The following is a 19588-nucleotide window of genomic DNA, read 5'->3' on the forward strand; positions in this document are numbered from 1 at the left end:
GACGATCTTTACGCACTACGCGATTCAGCACTCGGCGGTACCATTCTGTCAGCTTGTGTGGCCTACCACTTTGCGGGTGAGCAGTTGTTGCTCCTAGACGTTTCCACTTCACAATAACAGTACTTACAGTTGACCGGGGCAGCTCTAGCAGGGCAAAAATTTGATTAACTGACCTGTTGGAAAGGTGGAATCCTATGACGGTGCCCCATTGAAAGTCACTGAGCTCTTCAGTAAGGCCATTCTTCTGCCAATGTTTGTCTATGGAGATTGCATGGCTGTGTGCTTGATTGTATACACTTGTCAGCAACTGGTGTGGCTTAAATAGCCAAATCCACTAATTTGAAGGGGTGTCCATATATATATATATATATATATATATATATAAAATTTTCAGAACATCAACTTATTGTGAGTTCTGACTCATGTCTGAGGGGACATGCAAATACTGTAAGTGTGGGTGTCTACATTTAACTTATCATCACCACCCTCTTTTGATAACAAAATGTCTGAAAATTATGTAATATTTTGACTTTGTGACTCTGGCACCAATTCTCAGTGGGCAACCCCCATTCCACAAGAAACAATATAGTATATTAACAGGAAGTACCTGATGAACCAGTCCAGATTCTGTAATAGAAGGCTCTCACCCAATCAGAGGTACTGTGACTGCCTCTGAAATTGATACAGCTGGGTCGTGTTCATTAGGGCACACCGTAGCAAAACGTTTTGCAACAGAAAACAAATGTGTATTTCTTATTGGAAAAGTTCAGATCTCTCTGTTTTCTTCAGTTTGGTGCCTAATGAACACGACCCTGAACTCTCCCCGCCCACACCTTCCCTCTCTCTCTCTTCTTAGACAATCTGCTATACAGCTGAAAGACTTCAGAGTTATCACTGCCCTGCCTCGACCCTTGGTTGGTTTTGTAAAACATTATTGACATTGACTTACACTCACTAGGTAATATTATTTATTATTTCACTGTAAAATCATATCTGCTGTATTTTTGTATTATGCTTTTATATGTTTCAATTGTAAGTTCCTATTTAACCCAGTAGAGCTCTCATGGCTTTGCCTCAATGTGAGATCTCTTTAGGACCCAAAGAGGCATGTGGATCTGCACGTGTGAGGCTTTCTGATGGGTGACATGAATTCAGGTTTATGACAGGCGAGACAATATCAAAGTGAAGATAATGTAGATAATTTGTAGGTGTGGATAGGCTCTATGATACAATATGAACCAATTACATACCCCCTTCTTCCACTTCCACACCTCTTTCCCATTTAATCGTTTTCATTGTCTATACTACAAGCACCACACTTGGAGGAACCTGTCTGACATTGTTTTTCGTTCTATTCCCATCCCCTTCTCCAAGACCTTCCGTTGCTTCGAATTACATAATGGATATTTATTTTGACAGGTTTTGCGCTCCAAATGCTGGTAGTCTCCTGAGGATCTTTCGATGATTTGCATTACCGAACCATTTCCACATCTAAGACTGTTTGTTGTTTTCCTAAAACAGGTTGAAAGATTATGTAAGGAAATGTATTTGTCTCTGTCCTTATACCGTCAACAGGTTAGCATGTGGGAATTTTTGCACTCTGTCACTTCCCTCAACATTGTAAGGTTGTCTTTTTTTATTTACAGAAGGTCAGAGTGATCACATTAAAACAGATTTAATGTACTCTGATGCCTGTCTGATCTGTTTAATGTTAACAGGATATTGAATCAGAATTTTAGTGTGCGTGTGGCTCGTCCTTGGTATTTTATGGAGCCAACTATTTGGGTTCTGGTCCAAGGAGGAATATTCTTTATGGTGAATGGAAAAGGGGATCAAAAGGTGTGATAGAACAGTGTCCAAAGACTCCATATAAAACCAATGTGTATCAATGAGGCTCCAGAGTGGCGCAGTGGTCTAAGGCACTGTTTATCAGTGCAAGAGGCGTAACTACAGTCCCTGGTTCAAATCCAGGCTGTATCACATCCGGTTCAAATCCAGGCTGTATCACATCCGGCCGTGATTGGGAGTCACATAGGGTGGAGCACAATTAGCCTAGCGTTGGCCGGGGTAGGCCGTCATTGTAAATAAGAATTTGTTCTTAACTGACTTGCCTAGTTAAATAAAGGTTTATATATATATAAATAAAATCTAGATTTGTGTTAACTCCAAGCTAAAGTTACTGCTGAATTGCTGTCAAGTGTTCCCACTGTCTTTAATTTCCCCGTGCCTTCCAGTGGGGTTGGAAAAAAAGACAATGCCAGCCCAGAGTTCTATTCAGTGAGTTTTGAAAACTATAGATTGTAAAATTGCTTTAGACTGATGGCAACATCTTTTATTTCAGTCATGTAGGCCATTTGATTAATGAAAGACAGCATTGAATGATTTCATATTGCACTGTAATTAATCATCTACATGGCAGTCTACACTTGGACTATTACAGTTCATATTATCAATAGATTTTCTGTCGACTCAGTTTATCAGTGTTACTGGTTAGGGACATGGATCAAAACATAAGGGGGGCGAGGTTAGAGAACTCATGTTTACCTTTCACCTTTCAAAGTTAACCAATCATAGTGCGACCTGTGCGGAAGTAGTACATCTGTCCCACTAGACGGGCAGACAGTCTAGCCAGTGGAAGGCAAAAATGAGGATGAAGATCCAATCGCTTGCAAGGGAGGCGGGCCTCCAGTCCATCAGGGCAACAGCGGAGGAGGTGTTCCTGGTAGCCATCTTGGATGTGCGGAGTGATTGTTTGGCGAAAATAATTAATACAATTTAGAAAAATAGCGTGAGGACTTGGGAAAATACGATTTAAAAGAGTGGGGTCAACTAATAAAAGAAAAGCTTAATCGGAAAATCCAGGTAAATGAATCGTACACTAAAACATAACTAGTTTATGTGCCATTTTTTTCTCCCTTCCAATTTGTCTTACACTAATAGCTTAGCCGGTGGTTCACCATTAGCTGGCTATCATATCCGCTCCAGAGACAAATTGACATGGGTTCGGCTGATATGTTTTCCAAGGAAATTCAAGCTTTGCAATAATGCACGGCAATTTTGTAGCCGACAAGTTCTTGTTACTCAGGTGTTGAAGTGGTCTACTTGTTTGCTTATCTCTGACAAATAGAAACAGCTTATAAAGTAATCTATGTTGCTTGTAAACATGTGTTTCTTTAATGCTCACGTTTTTAAATAAGCGATCGTTGCCCCCCAAGCCAGATGTGGAGACTAGCCTAGCTCACTTGCTAGATCTGTTAATTAAGAAAGTCTAGTGTGGGTAAGATTTTGGCGAATGTACTTCAAATACACCCTCAACCCACTGGCTGAAGTGATGGTAAAATTGCCTTATCGAACCGTAGTTGCGCCGAGCTGCGTGGACGTTTAACATTGTCGCAAAAAAAGTAGCAAGTGATGTTCAGCAAAGTAACCTCCCTCGCCCATCACATCTTTGAACTCACGTGCACTGTCTGAATGTCAAAGTATCCAGACGCCACTCAGTGGCTACAATTCATGTAGCTAGGCTAGCTAAATCGGTTAGCTGCAATCTACTGCCACTTGTGATATTTACTCTTGTGTTATGGTATCGATTGACAGACACATTCAAAACGAGTCTTGTACTGTACAATAAAACAAACATACACTGAACAAAAATATAAACGCAACAATTTCAAGGAAATCAGTCAATTGAAATAAATTCATTAGGCCCTAATCTATGGATTTCACATTACTGGGAATACAGATATGCATATTTTGGTCACATACCTTAAAAGAAAAAGGTAGGGGCATCAATCATAAAACTAGTCAGTATCTGGTGTGACCACCATGTCACCACTCTCCTTCAGATAGAGTTGATCAGGCTGTTGATAGTGGCCTGTGGAATGTTGTCCCACTTCTCTTCAATGGCTGTGTGAAGATATTGGGGGAACTGGAACACGCTGTCATACGTTGATCCAGAACATCCTAAACGTGCTCAATGGGTGACATGGCTGGTGACTATGCAGGCCATGGAAGCACTGGGACATTTTCAGCTTCCAGGAATTGTGCACAGATCCTTGCTATATGGGGCTGTGCATTATCATGCTGAAACATGAGGTGATGGTGGCAGATGAATGGCACAACAATGGGCAACAGGATCTCACAGTATCTCTGTGCATTCAAATTGCCATTGATGAAATGCAATTGTGTTTGTTGTCCGTAGCTTATGCCATCCCATAGTCCGTAGCTTATGCCTGCCCATACCATAACCCCACCTCCACCATGGGGCACTCTGTTCAAAACGTTGACATCAGCAAACTGCTCGCCCACACGACACCATACACGCTGTCTGCCATCTGCCAAGTAAAGTTGAAACTGGGATTCATCCGTGAAGAGCACACTTCTCCAGCGTGCCAGTGGCCATCGAAGGTGAGCATTTGCCCATTGAAGTCCGTTACGACGCCAAACTGCAGTCAGGTCAAGACCCTGGTGAGGATGACGAGCATGCAGATGAACTTCCCTGACAGGTTCTGAAAGTTTGTACAGAAATTCTTCAGTTGTGCAAACCCACAGTTTCATCAGTGGGCTGGTCTCAGACCGTACCGCAGGTGAAGAAGCCGGATGTGGAGGTCCTGGGCTGGTGTGGTTACACGTTGTCTGCGGTTGTGAGGTCGTTTGGAGCGTACTGCCAAATTCTCTAAAATGATGGAGGTGGCTCATGGTAGAAAAATGAACATTAAATTATCTGGCAACAACTCTGGTTTACATTCCTGCAGTCAGCATGGTCAATTGCACGCTCCCCCAAATCTTGTGACATCTGTGGCATTGTGTTGTGTGACAAAACTGCACATTTTAGAGTGGTCTTTTATTGTCCCCAGCACAAGGTGCACCTGTGTAATGATCATGCTGTTTAATCAGCTTCTTGATATGCCATACCTCTCAGGTGAATGGATTATCTTGGCAATGAGAAATGCTCACTAACAGGGATGGAACATTTGAGAGAAATAATATTTTTGTGCGTATGGAACATTTGAGGTCTTTTATTTCAGCTCATGAAACATGGGACCAACACTTTACATGTTGCGTTTTATATTTTTGTTCAGTATATGTTTCTGTGAGGCCCCCCTCAGTAATTTTCCCTTTCTTGGAATGGTCAGAAATGCCTAGTTAAAGGACCCATGTTACTAAGCTAAACCCATGCTAAACCCAATTACATGCACCATTCAACCAGGAGATGACAATGTGTAAGATGTCAACAAGTCAGACTGTCAACTATGATCTATCTACTAATCCGTAATAACTAGACACTTTGATACAATGTAATGGTGATGCCCCCAGGGTGTACATCAGAGAGTGTTTCATTCAAAATGCTTTTTAATGTATTTAACTTGAGTTGAAAGTCGAAAACTGTACCATTAGAAATTAATCCGAGTTATCAAAACTTTGTTCTGCATGCTGGCCGTTTTGAAGCGGTAGCCTAATGTGAAAACCATGTACCTGCGCCGTGCATGCTCTCACTATACATCTTCATCACATTGAGACGTTGGAAACATTCTCCCCAGGTAGAAAGCTGGGTCGTATTCATTAGGCGGCAAACGGTAGAAAGCGGACCGAAACAGGCAGGTCTACCTGAACTTGTCCAATAACAAACGCTCTTTTTAATTTTCTGTTGCTAAACGTTTCACTCTGGTGTGCCTGTGCCCTAACGAATACGACCCAGGATTTCACACTGCTAACTTCACTGCCGAGTTAACATGCTATGAAAAAGTAATGCAGTGTAAAAGGGTTGCCAGAGATGACTGTAATCACACCGTAAGACTTCTTTTTCTCTACAGTGAAAGTAAGGCATGAAGAAAGCATCCTAGTCAACAGTCATGGCTGATAAAAGGAAACTTCAAGGTGAGGTTACCAAATGGTCGATCAGAATGGTACCACCTGCCAATCATCCACCACCCAGTCCATCACTACATTCCCTCCCTGCATGCATGTTCTCTCTATGAAGCAAGTCTAGCCAACAGATGAAATGTCACTTTTAATCTCTATCCATTCAGGTAGAGATTTACCTCTTCATTCTAAACCTGTCACTCTACAACGCAGTATAGTGCACTCTGCTTACCGGGATCAAATTGTCCTGCGCGGATGTGATCGCAGTAAGAAAAGTGCTGCACTGTATTACTGAAAAGGGTTGGTGACGCCAAAAATAAGAAGCCAGAAGCAACGTTTAGGAGCAAGGCTGCGCAAGGCCAAAGTCAGACTTACTCTGCGAAGACAACCTTCTTAAAATGAAGACTACCGTGGCCAGTGCCTGTGGCACTGCATTTTTAACCAGGTTTGGGGTGACACATGTAGCTTTTACTGCATCTATCATTGATGAGCCTGCCAGCCACAGTTGTAAAAGCGGTGTTGCTTTATGGGGAGAGGGAGAGCTTCGCATTTTGGACTTTACATTATTCATCCTGACGTGATCCGTCGTGAAGTATTTCTTTTTTTTTTTGAAGCCGTGGTTGTCTTTCCCAAAACCTCCCTGTTATTCTATGCCCTTCCCCAGGTGAAATAGATCGATGTTTGAAAAAAGTTACGGAAGGCGTGGAACAGTTTGAAGACATTTGGCAAAAGGTAACAGCCATATCTCATTTTTAATTGTGAAAGAATGTTTGTGTGTCGATCTGAAAATGTGTGCTAACTTGGGCACAGATATGGAAGTTGAGCTCTACCTCCCCGGACGCTTTGCTTGTTGGAATGTTTTGCGCTGACCGTACGAAGGTCCACCAAATTATTCAACGTTTAACATCCATTGTATATTCAGGGTCTTAAATACTGCATCACACCTTGTTTGGTAGGGTTGTAGACATTATTCACGGGCCGCGGGGACAGAGAAGTAACAGTTTGTTAGTGTGTAAAGCAAAGAAGAACACGTTTTAACGCCACACTCCTGAGTCGGGTGTTTCGGCCCAGTGGCAACCCCGCCACTTGAATTGGTGTAAAGTTGAGGGATGATGGGACTGGAAGGGAATGTAGACTAGTCACTAAAATGTATAGACAGAGGGCTAAGCTATGGATGCTAGGCTCTACACTCCATGAGATTGAATTTGCCACGCTAGTTTTAGACATATTGTGAAGCTATAGGCTACATTGTTTACAAAGACTTGATATGAAATATGTTTGGGAAGAGATGCTGTTTTGTCTGAGTGTACTCTGTGTGACTGTGCCCCTCCAAACCACAGCTTCACAATGCAGCCAATGCTAACCAGAAGGAGAAGTATGAAGCCGACCTCAAGAAAGAGATTAAAAAACTACAGGTGGGACACAGACAACGCTAGAGTTCTCAACTGTTATGTGGCTTGAGGACACATGGGTTTTGGGATGTTCCTCAAATGTCAAAACAATGTTTACTAGTGTTATATGGTTTAGCCAGCCCACGGGTGTGTGGTGTGCACACACGTGGGTGCGTGCAGACATGCATGTGTTGATTACATCTGATGAGGGTCAGCTCTCCTTAAAACCAAGCAAAAGCATCTGGGTGTCCACTTTGTGTTTTTGTTTCTGAACGTTTCCATGTGGACCAAACTTATGTGCGTGCGTGTCAACCATACTTGATCTCACAGGGCAAGCCACAGCATGCTTTCACTAAGAAAACTTATGTATCTTTCTCTCCCGCTCTGTCCCCCCCCCCCCCAGCGTCTTCGAGACCAAATCAAGACGTGGGTGGCCTCCAACGAGATCAAAGACAAAAGGCAGCTAGTGGAGAATCGCAAACTCATTGAGACGGTGAGTGTGTGGAACACGTGTTCATTAGCCGCATACTGTGGAAACCCTTGGTATAAACACCTGTGCTTAGCACGGCCTACCAAACCACATTGCATTGATGAGGTTATTCAGACATGCTTCAATGACCGCACCTGCTAACACAATGAGATGTGTCATCTTAACCTCTGGATCTAGGGTCTTGTATCGAAGTGTGTGAGCATCTGTGAGGTTTTGGTTGGCCTGAAATGTGGTGCTACTAAGGCAAAAAATATATACATGCAATGGTGTTGAAAAGGACACTTGGGTATCAGGACTCTTGATGTGACCTTTGTATTGTGGTGATCAGCCAATACAGACTGACGAACAATGGTGACTTTTAATAATATTACCTGTGTGTGTGTATTCAAAGCCATGTTCATTGTGAATACTAGAGCTCTGTTAGCAGTAAGGAAGGCAACTAGATTCAGGCGCAAGGGGCGATTTATGTCAGAGCGGGTGGTCAGGAACAATTATTAGAATTTGTACACTGCAAATTGACCACAACTAAGCCCCAAAAGATTTGATTTGAAAATAACAATTTCATACCTTGATTACATTGTGACACGGTCACATCAAAATAAAATGTCTTTGTGTGAATACTTGGGAACAGACCCCCCCCCCCCCCCCCATCAAGGCCAGGGTGGACTGATCAAATGTCAACTACTTTTTAGACGTCCGGTATTGGCTGATGCTCAGTGGGTGAGGATGCTGGTTAAAGTCAATGGAAAGTCAATGGAAAGAGGGGGCTCGTCGGTAGGTGTCTAAGATCTGGGAGAGGTGAAATGAACCTGGAGAGGGAGGGGTTGTCCAGGCTTACTGTTTTAACCACCAGCCAACAGAGACAGAAAACAGTTATGAGCTGAACATAATTCCATTACAGATTGTGGGGGTTAATTCCGTTACCAATTTGGTAACAGAATTATGAGTTTTAATCACTTAATTCATAAACAAAAGGGATATCAGTAAAATGACTATACAAAAATTGGTAGGTCTGCCATTAAAGGTTACTTCTGTGAACTTTATCTTCACTCGTGAAAATATCTTTAAGAAATTAGTATTTGGTAACATTTCTTAAACTTACAGATGGTAACAATTTCTCCCAAACAAAAATATAGACTCTTGGCTTTCATTTGACATGCTGTTATGCAGGGTTGGGGTCAATCTAATTAGAATTCTAGGTAGAAAATTTCCTAATTGAAGAGAATTGGAATCAGTGTACTTCCTGAATTGACTGCAAATGAAATGACTCCAACCCTGCTATGAATTTCACATGTTGGCGCTCATGGGTCCTTTGATGGAAATGCCTCTAAGCATAATGTGCTTCTGTTTTTTGCAGAAAAAGCCCCCCGGCACTCAACTTCTAGTCTCAGACAATTGCTACATCGCTTTAACAAAACTAAACTGATCAGTCTTAGTTAAAGCTATGTCATCACCATATCCCAGTTTATGGTCCGCAGATATGATAAACGAAGGAAGTTGCCCCATTGAAGCCCCAGCTGCTCTTGTTCGTCTTTGTATTGTAGTATTGAGGTAGGATCCTACTGTAGGTACTTACTGTAATGGGGTGACACCTGTTCAAGGCAAGCCGTTTGCCCCCTTTGTCTCGGTCCCAAATGACAATGGTGTACTATTTAGAATGTCCCCGTCAGGTTCCAGTTCCACAGAGCCCTACCCCGATCTGTATAAAGGCTTTGTCAGTCCACTCTAGAGCTGAGGTGGATTAAATAACCAGGCGGAGATTCCATCCACAGCCAGGCCCCCCTCAGGAGAACAGTTAGCCACATGAATAACATTTAGCGAATAGTCACCGCTCTGCTAAGCGTTCACAGGCTTCATGCCAGGGTTTTAATTTAGCTTCTTGTTATACTGTTAACAGATTAACACAGGGGGGCTATCAATCTTATATACAAAGGTGCTGCTGGCATGCTCTTGTGTGGATGACGCATATTACTACACTTACTGGGGCTGCTGACTTCTAGGGAAATGCATTGAAGCAATGTTTCCGTGTTAGGCTGGGTTTACACGCCTCCAAGCATTCTCCTTAGCCAAAACATCATACACATTCTGCACCGAACTCTGCTTGTGGAAGTCAGAGGTTGCGGATGGAGTCTCTTCTGAGAACACCTAGTGGAGAATATCCAGCATTACTGGTCAAGGAAGCACACAGGTGTCAAAACTTAGTAATCACTGGTCTAATTGGGAGATCTGTACACCTGCTGCAGTCACTCTGAACCATTCTATTGGAGGATGGCTTTAATTGGTGAGGACTCTGTGTTAATCTCCACCCACAGTGCCCAGCAGGCACATGTTCAGTAGGTCTGAAACGGCAAGGTATTATCTGAACTTGTCCCCCCCCCCCAAAAAAAAAAAAAAAAAAAAAAAAAAATGCTTCCTTTGGGTGTCCGCTGAATAGCATTTCAAAAGGTTTTGCTACGGTATGCCCTAACATGACCTTATTTTGCTCGCCAACTAGTCCAATGCTTTGATGTGAGCAGTTGGAAATGTCTGCTTTCACAAGCCAAAAGTTGTTTTTTTTTTGGCATAGCTAGCATGTGGTCAGCTAATGTATTCTCAAAGAGAACTTATCACCTGTTTGTGATTTATAAACCATTTCCTGCTATCGCCCCCTTTAGCAAATGGAGCGGTTCAAGATCGTGGAACGAGAGACCAAGACAAAGGCTTACTCTAAGGAGGGGCTGGGCCTGGCACAGAAGGTGGACCCGGCCCAAAGGGAGAAGGAGGAGGTCGGCAATTGGCTAACGGTGAGCACTACCTTTGATTGAAAACCTTTGTTTCACAAAACATGAGCTCAATTCTATTGGCATTAATATGGTCTGATGAAATGACATTAATGACTTGGATTTCATCATGCAATCTATGCCTATTCATTGCAGTGCACTTGGATTTCAAAGTACATAAGACTTGTTAAATGTCCAAATCTGAATTTGCTTTACTGCGTAATTTCTAGGGCCAGGACGGTACCAGTATTCTTAATATTTTCTCCATGGCAAAAATGAAAACACCAAGCAGACCAAACTCTTTAGTCCTTTAAAACTTGCTGTATGTAAAATAGTGTGCTTTTAGCTTGGGAAATGTCTGTTTCCCTAAAGAACTTAAATCCGCTTTGTGTTTTGTTTCCTTGCCACGGTACTGGTATCGTCCCAGCCCTAATAGTTTCACCTATGAATTAGGTTTTGGTGTTTTTTGAAGTGTTTGCATAGACCACACTGCATAACGACTGGTTCTGGTGTGATCATATTTAAATCATTTGAATGACGTCACGCCTGTCGTCCATCAGAATACGATAGACACTCTGAACATGCAGGTGGATCAGTTTGAGAGCGAAGTGGAGTCCCTCTCAGTCCAGACTCGAAAGAAGAAGGGAGACAAAGAGGTCAGTAGTCGCAGCATATGTTATCTACACTACATGACCAAAAGTATGTGGACACCTGCTCGTCAAACCTCTCATTCCAAAATCATGGGATATTTAATATGGAATTGGTCCCCCTTTTGCTGCTATAACAGCCTCTTCTGGGAAGGCTTTCCACTAGATGTTGGAACATTTAGCTGCAGGGACTTGCTTCCATTCAGCCACAGCATTAGTGAGATCAGGAACTGATTTTGGGCGATTAGGCCTGGCTCGCAGTCGGCGTTCCAATTCATCCCAAAGGTGTTCAATGGGGTTGAGGTCAAGGCTCTGTGCAGGCCAGTCAAGTTCTTCCACACTGATCTCGACAAACCATTTCTGTATGGACCTCGCTTTGTGCATAGGGGCATTGTCATGTTGAAACAGGAAAAAGCCTTTCACAATGTTGGAAGCACAGAATTGGCTAGAGTGTCATTGTACTCTGTAGCATTAAGATTCAACTACACTAGAACTAAGGGCCTAGCCCGAACCACGAAAACAGCCCAAACTATTGTTCCTCCACCACTAAACTTTACAGTTGGCACTATGCACTGGGGCAGGTAGTATTCTCCTGGCAAACCTAGATTTGTCGTCGGACTGCCAGATGGTGAAGTATCACTCTAGAGAACACGTTTCTACTGCTCCAGAGTCCAATTGCTGTGAGTTTCACACCACTCCAGCCGACGCTTGGCATTGGCAATCCCGTTCTGTGAGCTTGTGTAGCCTACCACTTAGCGGCTGACTCGTTGTTGCTCCTAGGCGTTTCCGCTTCACAATAACAGCACTTATAGTTGACCGGGGCAGCTCTAGCAGGGCAGAAATTTGACGTACTGACTTGTTGGAAAGGTGGCGTCTCATGACGGTGCCATGTTGAAAGTCACAGAGTTCTTCGGTAAGGCCATTCTACTGCCAATGTTTGTCTATGGAGATTGCATGGCTTTGTGCTCAATGTTCTACACCTGTCAGCAACAGGTGTGGCTGAAATAGCCCCCCTCCACTCATTTGAAAGGGTGTCCACATACTTTTGTATGTCTATAGTGCACCTTCCCCTCCATATCTTCCCCTCCATCTCTCTCTCCCTCTCTCTCTCTGTTTTCTTCCATACGAAAGTAATTTCTCGTTAGATGATGCCATTCTAACTCTAAATTCATCTCTCATCCTATATATGTCTCTTATTTTCTCGGCACGCTGCATTATCCAATGCACCTAATGTAAAGTAGGTACCATCTGTTTTCCACTTCCATGCCTCCACACATGCATATAGCACATTCTGCGCTGAATGCGTACAACTGAGCTTGAGGCATCAACTTACACGCGCATCTCTGCTATAGAAACAGGACCGCATCGAAGAGCTGAAGCGCTTCATCGAGAAGCACCGGTACCACATCCGGATGCTGGAGACCATCCTGCGGATGCTGGACAATGACACCTTGCCGGTGGACTCCATCCGCAAGATCAAGGACGACGTGGAGTACTACATGGACTCGTCGCAGGACCCCGACTTCGAGGAGAACGAGTTCCTCTACGACGACCTGGATCTGGAGGAGCTCCGTAAGTGCTGCTTCGCGGTGGTGTTGTCGCGACACTCAGTATCACGCTACTGATAACGACAAAAGGACGGTAATCGCGGCAAGGAAACAAAACAGGAAGCGGACAATTTCCTGAGGAAACGGTCCTGAAACGGCCACCCCAAAGTCACATTTTGTAGAAAAATACAAATCTATAGCACACACTTTTTTACCTAAAGCCGTTAAAGGACCATAGAGTATTTCCATGGCAAAAGCGATACTGTGTCGAGACAACACTATTCCATGTATGTGACTATTCCTGAGTGTGCGTGTGTACTGCATATCTTAGACCCCATGTGTGTATAATTTACGATGGCTTGGTTATTGCAATACTGTACGTTCCATCATTTCTGTTCCTGTTGTCTCTGTGTAACTGCCCACTTAACGTTTTTCCTTATGCAACTTTTGTTTTTGTTTTTATGTAGCTACCTCTCCCTCTGTCTCCCCCCATCCATCTCTTGTGTCTCTAGCCGGGTCGCTGGTGGCCACGTCCCCGCCGGGCCAATCGCTCCTGGACGACGATCTCTTCCATCAGATCTCCAGCGGCACGCCTACCTCCACCACTTCCTCCTCGCCCATTCCCGCCACGTACACTACGGTGAGGAAACCCCTGGTTCTGTCTACTACTCACTTCAGTCTTCGTTGTGTCCCCTACTTGCTCGCCCATTCTTTAGAACCGCCCACTCTCATGCTGTACTGTTAGAGGATAGTAATTAGGTGTTGTGAATGTTGACTTGTTCCTGGGTTGGAGTGGGTGCTCCGTGGTCCCTCGCTCTCAGATCAGACGGGGTTTAGAGAAACAAGGATGAAAGCGAGCAGATGATGAAGTTTGTATTGAGCCTCAATATGAACAGCACTTGATTTAATTTAGGTACAAAACATGTTTTGCGTTGACTTAGAACCGGTGGTCATGGCTCGGTGCTGATTGGGAGATCTTTTGGGGGGGGTGGGTTTTTCTCCAGGAGAACTCTGAAGATGACAAGAGAAGGGGACGTTCGACAGACAGTGAAATCAGTCAGGTAAGATGCATTGCAAAGTAAACCGTGCTGTCTGAGTCGCTTTCTTTTTGTTGCTGTGCTGCACCAGAAGTGGTTTTGAAGTATGTCTTTTATTCCATTTCAGTCACCTGTCAAGAATGGCAACCCCTCTTCGTCGTTGTCTTCATCGTCCTCATCCTCCTCGTCCTCTTCATCATCTGCCTCTGGCGCCTCCTCGGGAGCAGCCTCTTCCTCGCTGGCCTCTATGGTGACCATCGCCGGAGGCGGCCAGGCCAACGCTGGGGGCAACAACAACAGCCTTCTGGGCAACATGGGGGGTCTCCTCTCCAACTCTGGCAGCTACAGCGACGCTACCCAGCAGCAACTTCAGCAGCATCACCAAACGCAGCAGGCCAGAAACTCAATCCTCTCCTCCAACGCCTCCTCCAGCCCCTCGAACAACATCCTTCTCCCCAGCCCCTCCGCCTCCTCGCCCGCCATCTCTAGCACAGCCCTCACACCCAACACCCAGCCGCAGGCTCCGTCAAGGCCCTCTCCGGGCTCTACCTTGGGGCTTGGGTTGGGCTTGGGCCTTGGTAAAGGTGGCATGAGTGGGTCACCGGCTGTCAGCCAGATGTCGGGCCTTGGCCTTTCAGGGATGCCGGCGTCCTTAAACACCATGGCCGGACTCCTGGCGGGCTCCACTTCGGCCCCCTACGCCATGGCAGCAGCAGGCTCCGGGACCATAGGAAGCCCCCTTGCAGGGAAAATCAGCAGCCTGAGCACTAGCAGCACTAACTCCAGCACAGTGGGACCGGTGAGCGGACTCAGCGACAGGTCCACGGGCCTTTTGGGCTCTGTGCCCGGTGCAGTTGGTGTCAGTGGTGGGATCCTAGGCCTTGGCTCAGGACAGTCGACAGTCCAGGGCCCTCCACTGGTGTCCCCCAGTCCCATAGGAGGAGGCCTGGCCCCTGGAAGCAGCCTGGGAGCTATAGGAAGCATTGGAGGGAACTCTGGATCAGGAGCGCCAAGTAACAGCTTGGGCATCGGAGGAGGAAGCGCGGCGATTGCAAGGCCACCCAGTGGACAGAAGCAGAATGGTAGCACTAGTAAGCTTGAATTACCATTCGCTTATATTGTTGTTGCTCGGTTATATCCATCCATGGCATTTTTTGTGAATTGTTTATTTATAGTAGTTGTTCAACCCAGAATTGGGTTGTACAGATTATAAGGTCGACCAAACCAAATGAATATCGCCTATGTACAGTATTGTCAGAGTTCTGTTTTAGTTTGAGAGGGAGGTTTACAATCTCCTCTGTCCCAGGTTACAGTGCTGTAGTAGCAGACAGCACACCAGATTCTGCCCTCAACATTGCCAGCCAATTACAAAGCAGCCAACCCTCGTCTTTGATCTCCACCACCAATCAGCTGTGAGTATTATTATACTTTTTTGAAGTCCTATGGTATCTTGTATTGTGAATCTCACTGTATGGTCATAATTATTCAAACTCACTTAAAAGCATATCAACCAATGTCTCTCTTACCCACCCAGTAAAGACAGTGGCCCCAGCCTTTTAGGGTCCATGACCCTACCCACCAGCACTCCCTCGCCATCCTACATTGAGAGTAAACCTTCAGGCAGCAGTATGCTCAACGGGCCGCTCTCCTACACACAGGCCTCTGAAAGCATGAAGGTAAGAAACACAAAGAGCTTTGTGTAACAAAATGACCCTGGCCGTAGACATTGATCTAGGATCAACCCCAAATACTAACCTGAGCCATAACAGGGAGGACTTCTTGGGACTCACCCGATGTCAGATTTCCTGATCTCTCACCCAGTTGGTTTAACCCCTTTCGCACTTTCAGCCCCAGGAGCCTCTGAGCACTGTGAAGTCCATGGCCGAACAAGCGGCACTGGGCTCAGCAATGGAGGGAGAGTTGCCCCCTCTGCACCTCACCACAGGTGAGCAACCAACTGGACATCATGTAGTGTTTCAAGTGTTGCTGACTGGGAGACTTTCTTAACACCTTTCAATTATTTATGGTATTGTTACTGGGCGGCAGGTAGCCTAGTGGTTAGAGCGTTGGGCCAGTAACCGAAAGGTCACTGGTTCAAATACCCGAGCCGACAAGGTGAAAAATCTGTCTTCCCTTGAGCAATTTGGTTCCAGGGGCTCCTACAACGGCTGACCCTGTAAAACCACACATTTCACTGCACCTATGTAACAGTAAAACAACTTTTTGGGGGAGGGGTGCTTTCAGACCAGACTCCTTTTTTTTCAAATTCTCTTTTCTCTCTCTGTGGCTTCAGACATTTTCCCCAGCACTACAGCGCCTCCAGGGCCTCCCTCGGCCCCCCAGCAGCCCTCGCTCTCGGAGGTCAGCATCCCCCCATCGCTGGGTGTGTGCCCGCTGGGGCCCGTACCCCTGTCCAAAGACCAGCTGTACCAGCAGGCCATGCAGGAGTCGGCCTGGACGCACATGCCCCACCCCTCCGACTCAGAGCGGATCAGGTACGAACATGGAGGCAATCTGAAGCCACAAAGATTCTCCAGGGTTGAATCTCAAGTCTTCTTGCTTCCTTCCCCCTCACATTTTGGAGAGGACATGAGTACTCAAGGAAAATACTTTTGAGATTCACCCCAGGCTTACATTTTGGGGGATATCTGTATCACTTCTCTGCACTGTTGCTTTGGAGACTAAAGGCATGTATTTAATCCACTATTGTGATTGTTTTGGTCTTCCAGGCAGTACCTGATGAGGAACCCGTGTCCCACCCTGCCTTTCCACCACCAGGTGCCACCTCCCCACTCCGACTCTGTGGAGTTCTACCAGAGACTGTCCACGGAGACACTGTTCTTCATATTCTACTACCTAGAGGTGTGTGTGTGTGTGTGTGTGTGTGTGCGTGTACACATGTGACAAAACTAAGCTTTACTGTGTGACTGAGACACTGATTATTTTTGATGGTTTTACTTTTGATGAGAAAGATGTAACGACACACACCGCCAATCTTCAGGCCGTGTCATTTTTTGGACAAGGTTGTGTACATAAAAGTAGCATATTCCCTTCTGTGTTCTCTCCGCAGGGCACCAAGGCCCAGTATCTGGCAGCCAAGGCCTTGAAGAAGCAGTCGTGGCGGTTCCACACCAAGTACATGATGTGGTTCCAGAGGCACGAGGAGCCCAAGACCATCACAGATGAGTTTGAGCAGGTGAGCTCGCGACCCCCCCCCTCCACACACTGCAGACTCCTTGGATTGCAACCTTTGTCGTGTTCATTGGGCACCAAACGGATTGAAACAGGAAGAGACTACCTTGACTTGTCCAGTAATGAACACTTACTTGTGTTTTCTGTTGCATGCCCTGTCGAAATATAACCGTTATTTAAAGATTAAGATTTTTGTCAAATTTGAAAGATTAAGGATTTTCACCAACATTGCTGTGCTTTTTCCAATGTATTTTTAAAGGGGACGTACATTTACTTCGACTACGAGAAGTGGGGACAACGGAAGAAGGAAGGATTCACGTTTGAGTACAGGTACCTTGAAGACCGAGACCTCCAGTGACATAAGGCAGAGAAGGCGAATAAAAGGTTGGACTACTGTCGACATTCCTGGATTGAACTCAACACACTGGGAAGAGGGACGGATGCAGACGCGAGACTGAGCCAGTCTGAGAACAACATAATGCATTTGGAGCTCCTCCCTCTATGCCTTGTGACGCCACACCCCTACAGTGATAAACCCCTCCCTCTTTTCCCATCAGGCTGTTTTTGATTTAGATTGAAGCTTTTAATCTCTTACCTGAACTGGATCCCTTTCTTCTTTTTTTTTCTTTTTTTTTGGCAGATAAGAAATCATGATTTCATATGTTTGGTTGATAACGCACTCTCTATTGTTTTTTTTGTTTATTTCTTCAAAACTCACCTACCAACCAAAGATGATTGGTCAAATCCGTCTTAATTCTCAGCAGTATGGCAGTCCAATTTAATTAATTAATAAATAAATAAATAAAAATGTTTAAAAAAAAAGTGACAAGGCACAGAGAATGGCCAATCAAATGAGCCCTTGGGGGATGTTGGGTCCGGGGTGGTTCCAAAGCGTTTCACAGCAGTCAGGTCATCGCTGGGTTGTACACAAGCTAAAGACTAGATGGGGAAACGGTAGCATTTCCATGCTACAATAAGTGCTTATTGGGGTGACTCCATGTTTTACCCCTAATGAATACTCTCTTCAGGGTCACCAGCCCCGCCCTAATATTAAACTAATAGCTGCCTCTTGGGTACACCCAGCATTGACCACACTGCCATAAAGACTGCTGTAGTACAACATGGTAACCAATTAATTATTGTCCCACGTTACAACATTACGTTTATATTGCTGTGGTCAACGGCAACAGAAACCACACCAGCACTGAAGTGTCTCGTCTGTAGAGAAAGTTTACAGGTGTTTTTCACCCCAGAGGCGGGCTTTTACAATAAAACGCAAGACTGCCCTAGTAATAACAAGTCATTATTTTTGTTCCCGTCACTTTGATGATAATGTACAAATCAATTGTGATTGCACTTCCAGATTCACTTCAACCACCAGGTAGATATTTCCTTTTCTCAGGAAGTGTTTGATGGCTCATTATGTGAGGAAATATACCACGTCAGAAGCTCCATCATAGCAGCACAAAAAAACAACCCACAGAAATCAGACTGACACCTCCGGGCAATTTTGTTTTGTCTGCCCCAATAAGGCTTTCTATTCCCATTTAATGGCCATTTGTTTCATTTCTATAAGGCTTTTTAAAAATAGTATCCTCCAATGTTTGGAGTGCAATCTTAAGTTTGTCATTTTCATTTGCCTGTGTCATCTCAGAGATGTTTAAATTCTAAGGAGTTGAGACCCTTTTATTTTATATTTTTAAAGAAAATAACTTGTCGGGGCACCATTCACTGACAAGCCTGCTGTTTTTAATGTTATCTTTACCTATTGGGTGAGCGGAAGGGAAGAGAAGTCATCCAGAGGTGAAATGTGAATCTCTCCCCCTCTGAAAGGGTGTTGTATAGACTGTCACGTTCATCCTTTCCGTTTTGTCCTTGTCTTCTGGACAGCATGACACTTGCAAAGTGGAGCTGAGAAAATTAAGTAAATATGAAGCATAACCATGAATAAAGGATTGTAAAATATTAATAAAATAATTACTTTTCAGAAGTATTGTTTTTAAAAAAAATCATGTTCATAAACCTTTTGAGCGCCTTAACTTTGGGTAGCAGACTAAGTATAATGCGTTATTACTTGTTTATAACAGTACAGTTTTACTACAGTAACACAGTTCCTTTTTAGGACCGTACATAGTCTAAGTGTACTGGACACTGAATACTACATGGGATTTACATTTACCACATGCAAATATTTTAAGGGGCAAGCAATAAGAAAGTGGTTTACACGCTGAGGGGTGGGGCTGGAAAGATTTAGCCACTCTCAAATTCCTAGAGCAATTGATGCCAGAACTGACGAGCCATGAGATCAAACGTATAGTTCTGACCATGTTTGTTTACAATTACATTGTTCACAAACATTGGAGGAAAACAAGCTTGTATTTTGGGTTCTGGTGGAACAGGACCGAACTAAACTCGACGAGTCATAAGTTACGTTCATATGCAAGGGGTAGATAAGTACAAAAACGGATGGAGCAACTGCAGTTTGCCCCGTTTAAAGAGCTTGTTCTTACAAGGTAGTGTGAGTTAAGTGCATGAGCCTAGCGTTAGCATGTCGTGTTCCTACGTCTGGAACAGCAGGTAACTGCTTCTATTGTCACCTCAGTAGAAGACCTATTCCAGGCAGCGACCTAGTACTCTGTCAAATAGAGTACCCTACTCAAGTAAAC

At 44.6% G+C, this 19588-nt stretch overlaps 1 protein-coding gene across 5 annotated transcripts; it reads left to right on the forward strand.

Moving 5' to 3' along the window:
* Positions 1 to 2679: 2679 nt before the first annotated feature.
* On the forward strand, positions 2680 to 18912 carry LOC110496811 (CCR4-NOT transcription complex subunit 3). 5 transcript variants are annotated; one of them, XM_036952712.2, is made up of 18 exons: positions 2680 to 2862; positions 5811 to 5874; positions 6524 to 6591; positions 7200 to 7274; positions 7654 to 7743; positions 10395 to 10523; positions 11060 to 11155; positions 12505 to 12718; positions 13161 to 13333; positions 13698 to 13754; positions 13858 to 14821; positions 15037 to 15142; positions 15265 to 15406; positions 15579 to 15675; positions 16024 to 16225; positions 16460 to 16592; positions 16801 to 16926; positions 17182 to 18912. In XM_036952712.2, exons 2-18 carry the CDS (start codon positions 5850 to 5852, stop codon positions 17278 to 17280), a joined length of 2796 nt encoding a protein of 931 aa, XP_036808607.2. In that variant the 5' UTR covers positions 2680 to 2862; positions 5811 to 5849; the 3' UTR covers positions 17281 to 18912. The 5 variants fall into 5 exon arrangements, with proteins under 5 accessions (XP_036808607.2, XP_036808606.2, XP_090064719.1 ...); XM_036952711.2 differs by having other exon boundaries at positions 2686 to 2862; positions 12499 to 12718; XM_090208593.1 differs by having other exon boundaries at positions 2688 to 2862; positions 13206 to 13333.
* The last annotated feature ends 676 nt before the right edge of the window (positions 18913 to 19588 follow it).

This window comes from Oncorhynchus mykiss, chromosome 18 (genome assembly GCF_057628025.1).
Source record: "Oncorhynchus mykiss isolate SJ-2025 chromosome 18, ASM5762802v1, whole genome shotgun sequence".
Classification (NCBI taxonomy): Eukaryota; Metazoa; Chordata; class Actinopteri; order Salmoniformes; family Salmonidae; genus Oncorhynchus; species Oncorhynchus mykiss.